Source organism: Chiloscyllium plagiosum, chromosome 9, assembly GCF_004010195.1.
Source record: "Chiloscyllium plagiosum isolate BGI_BamShark_2017 chromosome 9, ASM401019v2, whole genome shotgun sequence".
Classification (NCBI taxonomy): Eukaryota; Metazoa; Chordata; class Chondrichthyes; order Orectolobiformes; family Hemiscylliidae; genus Chiloscyllium; species Chiloscyllium plagiosum.
In genome coordinates this window covers 25209606-25223638 of record NC_057718.1, presented here as the reverse complement: position 1 = coordinate 25223638, position 14033 = coordinate 25209606, and the positions used below count along the sequence as shown (strand labels likewise).

General features: G+C 39.2%; 1 protein-coding gene across 2 annotated transcripts in view; it reads left to right on the top strand.

Moving 5' to 3' along the window:
* The first annotated feature begins 8822 nt into the window (after nucleotides 1-8822).
* The window catches only part of opn3 (opsin 3), a 19761-nt gene continuing 14550 nt past the window's right edge, over nucleotides 8823-14033 (top strand). For both annotated transcript variants that reach the window (XM_043695592.1, XM_043695591.1), the window contains exon 1: nucleotides 8823-10082. In XM_043695592.1, the coding sequence (XP_043551527.1) occupies nucleotides 9770-10082 (313 nt within the window). In that variant the 5' untranslated portion in view covers nucleotides 8823-9769. The remainder of the gene's footprint in view (nucleotides 10083-14033) is intronic.

Sequence of the window (14033 nt, the reverse complement as noted above, 5' to 3'; positions counted from 1 at the left end):
GCTGCATAACACAATGTAATCAGATTATAAAGATACATTAAAGAGATAACATGCATAGCACATGGTAGTGAATCCTATCATACACAGCTGTGCACTAAAAGTTGCATTTTGTGCTTTGATTCAAAAGAAATTGAGCCAAACTTGACTATTTGAAGTGGGGAACAGAGTCTGGCTCCTAAAGGAAAACAGGAAACTATTTTATCTGATATAAGTGAAAATAATAAAAGTCCTTATGAATATTGGTGAGTCCTTGACAATAAGTATTTATGGTCCTGTTCCACAGCTTTCTCAGTTTGCTTGTTATCGATTCTTGACGTTATTTGTCCTGTTGGAAACATAGGATCGGAAGTAAACTTATTACCTGTTTTAGACTGCTCCTAATTTTATTAAATTTTATTTAACTGTATCACAACTCCATTAATCCATCCGAGCTCTATGTCTCTTGATACGTGTGCTCAACTAAAAATTCTATTGCCTCTGTCTGCTTTCTGTTTCTTGTATTCTTTCAGTTGCAGGTCCCTACTAATAGCAATATTGTGCAAGAAGCAGTGCTATTTCATGCTGCATAAATTCTCTGCCTGGGGGTGATTGGTAGACATGGTACCTTATTTGCTTTCAGTGCTCCCTTTCTGCTAACCTTGCCATCTGCTCCCTGTTATGTTACAGCCCAGAATTGTTCTGCACCCATTTTGCTGCAGTGCACAAACACACAGTTTCACCAAACAATGCTATAACCCAATACGAGATTAGCAACTGATTTTGGCCTCTTTTACGATGGAGTGCAAAATGGGATGATAGGGTTGATGACTCTATTCATGCAAATTGCCATTGAAAGCTGAAATCATGGTGCATTCCTAATTTTTTATTATTTTTCACTGAATACTGAGCAAATTTTCTAATTCACCTTGGCACACAAGAAACATCTTAACAGGAAATGTAGTTCGCAATGCAAAGTCTATGATTAAAGCTTATATCAGCATTGCTCCTGGACAGGGGCCACTGAATAGCATTGCACGGAAAGATAAAACATAATGAGCTGCCTTCAATTTTAAATCCTTTGTCTGCATGAAATCATTGGAGGTGAATGGCTTTTGATAGCAGAAATCATACAAAGAATATTGCCACAGGGACTTTCTTTGTCCGTCCTACAACTATATTTATAGATACCTAATACTCTGATTGCGCCAATCATGCTTTGTAAAGCATTATTAACTTTATTTGTGCTGCACTGTAAGCACACGTTAATTGGAAAATAAGCTGCAAATGCTGGAACAAGATAACAGAAAACACTGAAAATACAAAGCAGTTGAGTCAGCATTTGTACAGAGAGAAAGGCTCACAACTGACTGCAAGCTTTTGTCTGAAAAGCAAGTACTTTAATAAGGCTGCTAGAAAGGAAGAGAAAGGGAAGGGCAGCAACTATCTGAATAACAGGGAGGAAATTATTATGTTAAATGATCTGCTCTTAACATGTTAAATTACCTGAGGTATGGGTTTGTGCTCTGAGCAACCCCAGGGAGGTGAAACAGCTTTTGTTTGAATGTTCATACTTCTCCAAGCTCCAGGAGAATAATTGAAGAAACTGTGAATGTTTTCTGAGTAAACTCCATGTTCAGGTCACTGGATAGATTGTACTGTCTGAACTCTCTACCCAATGGAGGGTCAATATTTTTATAAAGGGGAATGAGTCATGTCATAAACCAATTTAATATTAGAGATATTTGCTTTGCTGGAATGTGTTCTTTTTTATTTGGTTGTGGTAAGGGAGCACATCAACTAATTATGAAATTAGTTCATAATTTTTTACCAAAAACCAATGAAGAAATGGCAACATAGTTTCATGTCAGGAGGGTGTGTGGCTAAAGGGGAATTTGCAGGAAATGGAAATCCCATGTAAAGATTTTCCTTCTCCCTGTAGGCTGTCAGTTTGGGAGATGTAGTCAAAGGCATTACAGACACACACATTGGAAATGCACACACAGCTGTCACTATGGTGAAGAGTTTTGAATGAATTGCAAATAAAGTGGACCATTCTATCCTGGGTGGATTGAGCTTCTTGGAGCTGCATTCATCCAGGCATCTGCAAGTATTCCATCATTCAGACAACTCTGGGGAACCCTCTCTACTTGCACTTGTAATCATTGTGTTTAAACAACTGACTCAGTTCAGTTTCTGGCCAATGGTAACTCTCAAAAAGTTGGTGGTGGAGAACTCAGAAATGGTATTATCATTGAAAGTTAAAGCGAAGTAATTAGCTACTCTCTTCCCCTATGGCACTTGTGAGACACGAACGTTACTTATCATTCCAAACCTGAATATTTTGCAGGTGTTGTTATGTGTGGACATGGACTACTCTAGTATGTGATGGATGGCACTGGACTAAGTAATCTATCATCATTGCCTCTCACTTGTTTGGCACAAATGTTTTCTTTAGTTATCGGATCATAGAGATCTACAGCATGGAAACAGACCCTTCAGCTCAACTTGCCCATGTCACCCAGTTTTCACTATCTGAACTAGTCCCATTTGCCTACATTTGGTCCATTTCTCTCCATACCTATCCCAGCCATGGTTCTTGAATGACAAAATTGCATTCGTTTTCACCACTCTCTGTGTGAAAAAATTGCCCCTCTGGACTATTTTGCATCTGTCCCCTCTCATTTAAATTCATACCTTCTAGTTTTTGGTTCCCCCTACCACGGAGAAAAGCTGTTGGCTACCTATATTATCTATGGCTCTTATGATTTTATATACCTCTATAATGTCACTCCTCAGTCTCCTACTCTCCAGTCAAAAAAGTCCCAGTCTATCCAACCTCTCCTTATAACTCATAACTCAAAACTTCCAGTCCAGGTAGCATCCTGGTAGATCTTTTCTGCAGTCTTTCTAATTTAATAATATCCTCTCTATAGTATGGTGACCAGAACTGTACACATTACTCCAAATGTAGCCTCAAAAAGATCTTATACAGCTGCAATAAGATGTCCTAACTCCGATACTCAATGCTCTGACTGATGAAAGCAAGCAGAGCTTTCTTCTATAATTGCATGTACATAATGTTTTTATAATAGTTATCCTGAATACAGTAATGGATCTCATCAAATGCAGCCAAGCTATGTGCTACTCTGCCAAAACTGCCTATTGCTCTAGGATCATCCCAGAGAGCACTGATTATCCCCAGATCCTTTGATCCACTTCCAATTGACTCCTTAATTATTTTTTCTTCTATCCCCACCAGACTCACCAATGATTTGTGAGGCATAGATATCTTTGGCACTAAGATTAAGAGCATCCATTCAACTGCCTTGACCATATTTCTCTCCTGCCATTGCCCACCAGCCTCACCTCCCAAGCCAAACCTCTGCCAGGGCTTCTCCATCCCCTCAATCCATGCTTACATGTTTAATCTCTCTTCATGCCTCCTTATAAGGCTTACTTCTTGCTGTCTTGATGCAATTCTCACTAATTCACTAACCACCAATAACTTCCCATCTGCCCTTGTACTTTTTGACATGGTCGATGTTTGCGATTGTTCAGGTACTTTTTATTTCCTTTTGAAAACTGCCATTTTCAATTCCTCCCCCTTCAAAAACATCCATCTGAACACCACTGTCATGGTAAACTGTCGAATGGTTTTCCACTTACAGCCTTACAGTAAAAGTCCTGAAAGTATTTAGATGCTGTAATAGGCTGGTGTTTATATATTTGTAAATTTGTACTCTCATCTTTGAAATTGAAGACATGTGAATGAAGATTGGATGTTGTCAAACTATGTATAAAAACTCACCAGGATTGCAAACAACATCACTAGGAAAAGCATGCCAGCTGCAGAAAAGAGGACAGACAATGAAGGCACAATTCGAGGGAGAGACATGAGCTGTTCAGTGCCGCAGAGACACAACCACAATAACTTATGTGAATAAGAGACTACTTTATCATTACACAGAGAAAATAGCCACAAGTGGGAACTTGTTTGCATTTTTTTTCAGGGTCATGGTCACTGGACATGGTCACATGAGGAACTTGATTAGCCTGACAATGGAATGTGTTTACCTGCCCATCCTTCTAATGAGACATCAGTACTGAAATTGTTTTGTACTGTTTGTAATAATGTGATAAATTGTACATCTGAGTAACAAACGTAACTGTAAGGTCTATACATATGTAAAGAAATCTTTGTTCATTGAACAGTTTCTCTTGAACTGTACCTCCATAACAATGCAGGTAGAATAAAGCCTTTGCCTTGTTTGTCACATAACCAACTCAGGGTCAAGTGTCAATTGAAACACTACAATACTTACCAACATGTTGACAGAAAATTGTGGTCTGTGTGTTAGCTATCATTTTGGTGTATATTATGTCATCATGTGAACTTGCATTTGCTCTAAAATTATTAGCATCTTCATTTGATCATGGCTGTAGTGTAATGAATATTTTTACAATCCCAGTTCAGACTAACCATTCCATTTACTAAAAAGAACCTACAAACTTGGATATGTTCTGGACTGAAGACCATCAGAATGTGTCAAATAAATATTTCACCATTATATTTCAACTGAAGAAATGCATTCTGTTTATAAGTGAATATTTATAATTCCAGTCCATCATTTGTGTCATTGCTTTTTCAAGTTGATGATTATGCTTGTAGGAGCACTGGGCTGTGGAGGTGGTGGAAGAGTGTACATGAATACTTAACAGATTTGTAAAGAAATTGGTAAGAAATGATTTAGGAGAAATAGAAGTAAACATTTATTTTTGAAAATATGAGCCAATTAAGATTGTTTTCACAATAAGATATTGAGAATATGATGACAACAGGCAACAACAAAGGTTTATCTATATCTGTATAGAAGTTTTATGACATGTGCATGTCTTCACACTCAAAGCATCACATTGCCACATTTACACCTGAATGTCTGGAATTTATTATTTTTGTTAAATAGCGAAATAGTTCAACAACCACAGTTTGAAAATATGAGCCAATTAAGATTGTTTTCACAATAAGATATTGAGAATATGATGACAACAGGCAACAACAAAGGTTTATCTATACTCTGTATAGAAGTTTTATGACATGTGCATATCTTCACACTCAAAGCATCACATTGCCACATTTATACCTGAATGTCTGGAATTTATTATTTTTGTAAAATAGCGAAATAGTTCAACAACCACAGAATGTAAAAACCAAGAAAAAGCGAATGGAAAAAAAAGTCTAATCTTAAATTTGCACTCAGTAAATAATTACTAATTTAACAAAGTAAAGGTTTAAAGTTGCCATAGTCTTATCAGACCACAGTGTTGCTCTCTGATGAGAGACAGAGAGATGACTACTGGTCATCACACCACAGAAAGGAGAGGTTGGGAAGGACAGTCCTTCATGCAACCTCAGCCTGTGCTGGAGTTGAATCTGTTCTGTTACGTCACTCTACATTGCAAATCAGCAGTTTAGCCAACTGAGCTAACTGAATTTAAAGAAAACAGAAATATCAATAAAATTCATTTGATCAGTATTTTGGCTTGCGAATCCTCAGAAGAGGGTAATAAAATACAATTTCTAATAGCAAGAACATATAATCAATAAGTTTATATTATTAAATTTATCTGTAAAATTTAGCTGTTGTTCTTGCATACTTTTACTTGAATGTTTTTATTTGGAGACCTGCGCTTGTGTTAGACACAGGAATATTGAGTTTAGTTGGTTCTCAAAGTTCCTGGGCATCAAACCAGTAGCAGACAATCGATAGGCAACAATAAAGCGATGGCCAGGATTTTGTATTAGTACTAGTGGAGAAATTGCCTGTATTCATTTTGATTATGCTTCAATCTGACAGCAATTTCAGGAGTCCAAATAACACATTAAATGCAGAAATCCACACATTACTGTCAATAATGTTACTCTTTTTCATTTGGAGCACTATTGAAGACGCATGGACTGCAATTAGATAGGAATCATTAAATAATGAAAATTTTCCCTTTTATCTGGAAGTCCTTTATAAAGAATTTTTCTTAAAAAAATTACAACTTGTTGAGTGAGGTGTAACGAGATTTTTGAACTACATTGTACGTTAAGAATAAGCACAAGTTTAAAAATCTAATTTTATGTTTGCAGATTATCAAATTTCTCCACTGTGATAAAATTAATTTTGAATAAATACTTTTCCAAAATGTTTCTTTATGAGACATCAGCATTTATTATGTGCATTTTTATAAATCTCTGTCATTTTATTTCCTACTTAGCCAAATATGACAACACTTCAAAGTGATTGGCTGCTAATCCTGCTTGATGACATCATTTTTGCTGTGCTCATGGAGATCCTCTTGACTTGGCATCAAATTCCAACAGAAATCACAGAAGGGGAAATCCATGGTTCACATATCCCTAGATATTTACAGGCAGCTTCCTTCAAAGTCAATAGTGATACAATCTCTTCGCTGCTGACCACAAAGTCCAGACCTCCATGTATAGAACATTCTTGATCACATTGATAGACTTGAGCTCTCAGAATTTAAGATAAATATGTCCTTTCTTTCATCAGAACTGGAGACTATAGAATCATAGCATTGGAGGCTATAAAAAAATTAACTGTGAGCTTAAATTCTTTGAATAACAGACTTGTTGTCAATCATTAAAAAATGTCATTTGAAGGACAATTTTGTCATTGAACAAACAATTATTTTCTTTTCCTCTGATACAGATTTGAATGTTGTACAAAGAAATACCATCCAAATGTGACTTTGGTTATTTTATTGTCTCCTTGACCACCTGTAGCTTTTAATTGCCAACTGGATTAATCAGTGTTCCATGTTTTTGTTGAATGTGCAATTCTACAGCCCTTTTTCCACTATTTGCATGAGATGCTCTGAAATCAATTTCTGGCTCCACTTCAATCTTACACTCCTGATGTTTGACCACTCAGAGAATAAAGCAGGTAACTAAATATGAAATTCTCATCCTGGATTGGTCTTTGGTCTTGCCAAGGTGGCCAGATGCAGTTGATCTGGCTGACAGAGTTCTGTTCCACAATATTATCCATAGCTAAATGGATATTGACAAGGAGTGCATGGTGATCACTGGTGCCCTCTGTGTCAGGTGGACACCACAGAGACAGGAGGTCACAGTAGGTAATAGGAATAACATTATTTTTGAAGTCATAAGTTTCCTTTGATTTTGTTTCACATTCTTTACTAATCATACCTCTTAAAAAGATAAGCACTCAAGCCTGTGGCCGGTAATATTGGGGTATCATAATGTCTCCTGAATGGTTGATTTAAAAAGGGATCCAGAAACTATGGTTAAAAATCCGATCCAATGAGGTGATGGGTTGAAGGGGGTGGGGATTGTTTAAAAATAAACACTGATTCCCAGAATTATTAAACAGGTAAACTTATACTTCCAGGTGCTTTAGATTAATATTACCATTTCACCACTATCCACTCTGTCTTTAGACATTTTAAATTTTAAGACTTAGTGCATTTACAATGGCAGAAGACTTATTTTGGGCACTAAGTCCAATTAGGAAAGGTAGTAAGCCAATTTTTCAAAATATTTTGAGATAGTCACTCAATATCATTTCCATTTTATAATTATATTTAATCAACCCTCTTTAAACATGCTATGACACTCCTCCAGCTAGGTATTGCAAAGAACCAGACTTTCTGACCCAGAAGTAGTAACACCATCACTGTTCCACAAGATGCTCCACATGAAGTTTTATTTTTAAATCAGTCTGTTCAGATATGTTGTGACAGATGTTGAGTTCCAAAGAAAAGTCATATTGGACACAATATTTCACTTTGCCAGTAAAATATTTTGTTTTATTTATGTTATAGCTTACTTATGGGCCAGGAGGTCTAGGTTCAAGTCCCACCTGCCCCAGAAATGGGACACTACCACTGTGCCACCAGACCTCACAGCTTCCCTTTTATAGATATTTTATAATCAACCTGTTCATGATATACCTCCAGGGCATGTGGAACATGAACGAAGACCTTCTGGTCCAAAGATAGGGACATTACCACAGCACCCATAATACCTTAATAACAGTGAATGGAAATGTGTACAGACTTTGCACTAAATTAATGTACAAAGCTTTAGGACAGGTGAGTTTTGAACCCAGTCTTCCAGCTCAGAGGTGTGGAAATTACTACTGCATTACAAAACCCCTTAGTTTCCCTCCTATAAATGTTTTATTCAACTTCTTAGGACCCTGGAATGGAGCAGGATGGACCTTTATGCAGTGTGTGATATGTACATGGTCCTCAGGAATCCTTTGGTAAAGCATCAGTTGGTAAGGGCTGCACGGTAGCACAGGGTTCAATTCCTGTCTCAGGCAACTGTCTGTGTGGAGTTTGCGCATTCTCCCCATGTCTGTGTGGGTTTGCTCTGGTTTCCTCCCGCAGTGCAAAAATGTACAGGTTTGGTGAATTGGCCATGCAAAGGTGAAGGGGTCTGGTGGGTTGCTCTTGTGGACGGTCAGTGTGGACTTGTTGGGCTGAAGGGCCTGTTTCCACACTGTAGGGAATCTAATCAATGGATGACAGCTTTTGACTTTAATCAAATGCTTTAACATGTTATTACACACCTCCAGGGCCTGGAGAGGCAGGAATCCTGCCAGCTTTCTGTGAGAGCCCTGAGTTTCCATTTAATAGTTATTTGTTCAAACATGCTGTCGCATCTGTAATATTGGTGATTAAGATTTAACCCCGTTCTCTGACACATTACCACTAAGTCAAAAGAGCCCTCCTGGTATTCTGCGATGATCTCTCATCCAGGTCCCAAACAGACTGAAAGAATCTGCCTGGTTTCAGAGAACAGACAAGGTTAGGCGTTTTCAGACTGGTATGGCCGAAAGCAGTTTTGTTTTTAGAGATATTTTTAAACAATCTATTCAGACGTGTTAGGACAACCTTAGAACAGGTTGAGTTTTGAATCCAAACTTTCTGGCCCAGATTAGGGGCATTAACACATGCCACAATAACTCTCAGATTCCCTTTTATATTTTTAGTTTATTTTGTTTATTGTTATGCCCATTGCAGTTTTAATTGGAAGTTTATGTTCTCAATTTTGGTTGACTAGTTGTTGTGAATGTAACTTTTACTCAATAAGGAACATGTGTGATTCTAGAAATTTCCATATCAGGACTGGGGTACCAAAAGTGCAAAGACATGCTAGGCACAAGTATATGTCACATACGTGCTAAAATGAATTTAATCAGTACATCTAATAAACTGTTTTGGACATATGTTCAGAATAATTATTTAGACAACAGGAAAGCTGATAATTAACAGATCAATTAATGAATATGATCATTCGATTCTTCACCTATTAAGCATCACTTTTGCATTAGCAGGTAGCTAGTTTGTAAGGTGAATGAGGCGGTGGTACTATCAAATACTGATGCATTAAGGAGATTTAAAGCATGATGTATTACTGAGTAGCGAGCAATTCCTTGTTTTTTTTCAAAAAATACTAAAATCGCGCCCTTCCATTAGCGGTCCCGGGCAAATTGCAGTTCGAGACATCTGCACTCCCACCCCGTCAGTGACGTGAAAGTCCATGACGCTTTATTTTAAAACGAGGAATGACAGGGAGGCATTCTGAATCCACAAGAAGTGTCCTAATTAAGCGGCGCTCGGTTCGCTGCTGCCTGCAATCGGACGGTACAAAGCGGTGAGCACCAACAGCATCGGGCCATTTCTCGAATCCTCCCCGGGAGTTGATGTCCGGGGGGCGCTTCCATAGCATGCCGGAGCCGCCTGGCAGGCAATGATGAACCTGGTAAACAGTACCGCCGCCCGGGAGGAAATCCTCTTCAGTCCCAGTACCTACAAAGTTCTGGCAGCCAGCGTAGGAACCATCGGCGTTCTGGGCGTCTGCAACAACCTCCTGATGTTGCTGCTCTACTGCAAATTCAAGAGGCTGAAGACACCCACCAACCTGCTCCTGGTGAACATCAGCATCAGTGACTTATTGCTGTCAGTCTTTGGAGTTGTTTTCACCTTTGTCTCCTGCGTGAGAGGGCGATGGGTTTGGGATTCCGCCGCGTGTGTCTGGGACGGTTTCAGTAAGAGCTTATTTGGTGAGTACGGGGCAGAGAGACTTGAATCAGCCCCAGTTTTGTTAGACACCCAGTGCTTAATTCTCGTCGTTATCACACCCTCCCCTCACTCTCGGTTGTGTCCTGTTGTGTTTCCGTTTCCAAACGAGGCATCGAGAATGGTGTAGACAGCGGCCGTTCGGCCCGTTGTCTCCACGATTGCTCTTGGGTTTTCCTTTTTATTTGATCAATTTCACATTGAACGTGCTTGTTGTATTAAATCAAATACTAAAATATAAAAGTGTGTCATTCACAAATGACTTGGAGTCAAAGATGCCTTTTTGATTTTTTTTAATGTATTTTCCTCAATGATTCAATCGGAAGTAAGAATGGTATTATTTTTCCGGCTTACTGGGGGGAGTGGGAGCCTTGCTGCAGTTGATTTAAGGTCAGGAAGAAGACATTTGCCTTTTCTTTCCGCGTCCATATGAAGTCTCTACAAACCCGAATCTTCCGTGGCTTTTAACAAATACTTCAGCGATTTACGCTGTGACTGAATCTGTCCACATTAAGTCAGTACACCCAGGTATCTGGTGTTTTGTATTTGCAGAGGGCTGGGGCGTTAGGCAGTGGTCTCACGAGGTGATTGCACCGTGTGGAGTGGGTGCTTGTTGCGGGCGAGTCGGCCATTCAACCCTCTTTAAAGAGCTGTCTCAAGCTTAATTCACTCCAAATGAGAGGAGCGTGCACTTACATTCACCAGCCCAAGAATCAATTGAGTCAATTGCATGCACTCTCACTGTTTTGTAAACGATCACGTGGCATTGGGCAAGTTTTACAGCACAGGAAGAAGCACTTTGGGCCATCATGTCCGCACGATAATCAAGCATACATCTGTTCTAATTCAGCTTTTGGGCAACTTGACCCACAGCCTGCTCTGCTTGTGGCATTTTTTAATGTGCTCTTAAATATCTTGATCATTCCTGCTTCTACCAACTTTCTTAAGCAGCGTTTCAGAAACCCACAACTCTGATTTTTTTTCCCCTCTAATCCATTCTGTAAACTACTTGTTCCTTCAGACTGTGTGTGTGTGTGCACTGATTGGATATTGATCCCTCTACAATGGGAACACTTTTTTTTCCTACCTGTCTACCCTGTGAATCTCAGAATGTTGTAACTTTAATCAGATGCCCCTTCTTCTCCCTGCCCCTTCATCTTCTTGCTCTAAGGAAAATAACCCCAATGTATCTGGTCTGTCCTTTGAATTGAACACTTGAGAAGCTTGACATCTAGAATCCATTCCTGCACCACTGATGCTGAGTAGAATCTACAAGATGCACTGTGTAAATTCACCAAAGATCCTGAGACAGCACCTTCCAAATCCATGACCATTTTGGAAGGACAATATGTGGGAACATCACCATCGAGGCAGTCACCATCCTGACTTGGAAATGTAATGTCGTTCCTTCAGTGTCTCTGGGTTAAAATTCAGGAATTCTCTCCCTAAGATCATTGTGGGTCAAACTATACGTAGACTGCAATGGTTCAAGAAGGCAGCTCACCACCACTTCTCAAGGGCAACTGGGGATGAGCAATAAATGCTGGCTCAGTCAGTGGTGTCCATATCCCATGAGTTAACTTAAAAACAACATTGCTGCAGCCCAGGCAACGTCCTGGTGAAATGTAATTATATCCTTTCAATAGTGTGGCACACAGTACTGTAGCTGTGGACTAATTGCCATTATATACAGCTCAATGCCTTGACTAATAAAGGCATGTATCTCATATGCTGCTTTAACAATCTTCTCTGCATGCCCTGCTGCTTTCAAGAATTTATGGACAAATTATCAAGGTTCCTCTGCTCCTCTCCTTCCTAGATTCAACATGTCCTCCCTTGCCTTGTGAGTCTCTCAAAAAGCAACACCCCACAATTCTTTTTCCCAGAATTAAATTCTATTTGCTACTGTTCAGTCCATCTGGGTATTGATGTGTGATATCTCCAGTGACCTTTTTCTTAAGGGAGGGGTTGAAACTTTGTCTGATTATGCTCCTGCTAATAGCTCATTGCTGACTATGTAGGTTGGTGTATCCTGGAACAGACATTTACTTCCTTTTTATAGGTCAATGGTCAGAGAAGCAATTGACTCCTATGTGTACCTGAAAAATGTTCTTGAGCAAGTATCTGGTCACATGCAATTAGAGGAAAAATAGACTAGACCAGCAAAGGGAGGTTAAGAATAGAATGGGCGTTAAAACAAAAGGGAACCCGAACATCCATTGGTGTCATTAAAGTTGTAAAATGAAGGATGGCATCTTTTACAGACAGAGGGTAATTATATGCTTAGAGGTGCATAATAAGGCCAGAATACTTAATGTCTTGTCATTGACCTTTAGTAAGGGGAAAAAAAATGCTTCAGAAATAATGATGGGTGTGCAAATGATGCAAGTGGAGTGAAACTGAGGGTGGACTTGGCTGGTCCAGATGACTTGTTATTTCAAGTTACCTAGAGTCATAGAAGAGCTTGCTATAATCCTTCAACCTTTTCTTCGATCTGACAGAGATGCCAGAGATTGGAGAGTGGCAAATACTCTCCAATCCCTTGTTCATGAAAATTTCTAGTATAATACAGGTGAGGTTACACGCAGGCAAGATCTTTTGAAACCAAAAGCAGAGAAAACCTTTAAAGTAACTCTGGTTTAAGATGAGCCAGCATGAATTTGTAGAAGGTAGATTGTATTAGATCAATGTAATTGAGTTTTTTTTTTTTGATTGAAGGAATTGGACTTAGTATTTTTAACAAAGTTCCATGAGATGAAATAAATTGGGGCTTGTGCATGGGAGGCTTGATGCCAGCTTGGTTTCAAAGAAATTGACTTAAGAACACAAATTTATTGTGCTAACTAGTTGGTTCTCTGTCTGGAGGATGGTAGACAGTGATGTACCCTCCAGATAGCCAAGTTGGCAGATGGTGGGTGTGATACTGATTAACTGCAACATAACATAAGGTAACAAATTTGGCAGCAAATTGACAGGTAGAACTTATTATGGATGTGTGTGAAGTGATGTACTTTTTAAAGTAGGAAGTGGGAAACAGCATTGAAAGTACAATTCTAAAGTGTGTGCAGAGCAGAGGGACTATGGGTGTATCTGAATAGACTTTCGAAATCTGGATGTAGAGAAAGAGTTTGCAAAACATGGTATTTTGGAGTTTGTTAAAATTTAAGGTAATGAGTACAAAAACAGGGAAATTATGCTTTTCTGGATATAAAGTTTTAGAGTATTGTGTTGCATTCTGATCCAATTTGGAAGAAAGGACTGCAGAGGGCACAGAGGAGATTTAATATCCACATGCATGTATAGGTGCAATATATTGTACACGGAGTAAAGGAGTGGGATTATTGGATTGACTGTCTTATTCTCCTTTTACATGTTTTAATTTCTGCTGACTTCCCTTTGCAGTGATAGACAATTATCTTAAAATTTTAAATTTGCATTTTATGATGTCAGAAACATTTCTTTGTTAAATCAATATCATTCTTAAATGTTACTTTACTTCAGTGCTGTAGCTGTGATTTGCATTAAAATTTGGATGAGCAGGATTTTTTTCTCTCTGGATCAATGCCAGCCAGACTAAAGTCCCTGGTAACTGGTCTCTGGACATAACTCTTACCACCACAGAACACACCAGATGACATCCTTCTTTAGAGACTGTAATTTCCCTTTCCATGTGGTTAAAGATGCCCTCCAACGCATCTTGTCCACATCCCGCACCCCTGCCCTCAGACCCCACCCCTCCAACTGTAACAAGGACGGAACGCCCCTGGTGCTCACCTTCCACCCTACCAACCTTCGCATAAACCAAATCATCCTCCGATGTTTCCGCCACCTCCAAACAGACCCACCACCAGGGATATATTTCCCTCCCCACCCTTTTCTGCCTTCTGCAAAGACCGTTCCTTCCGTGACTACCTGGTCAGGTCCATACCCCCCTA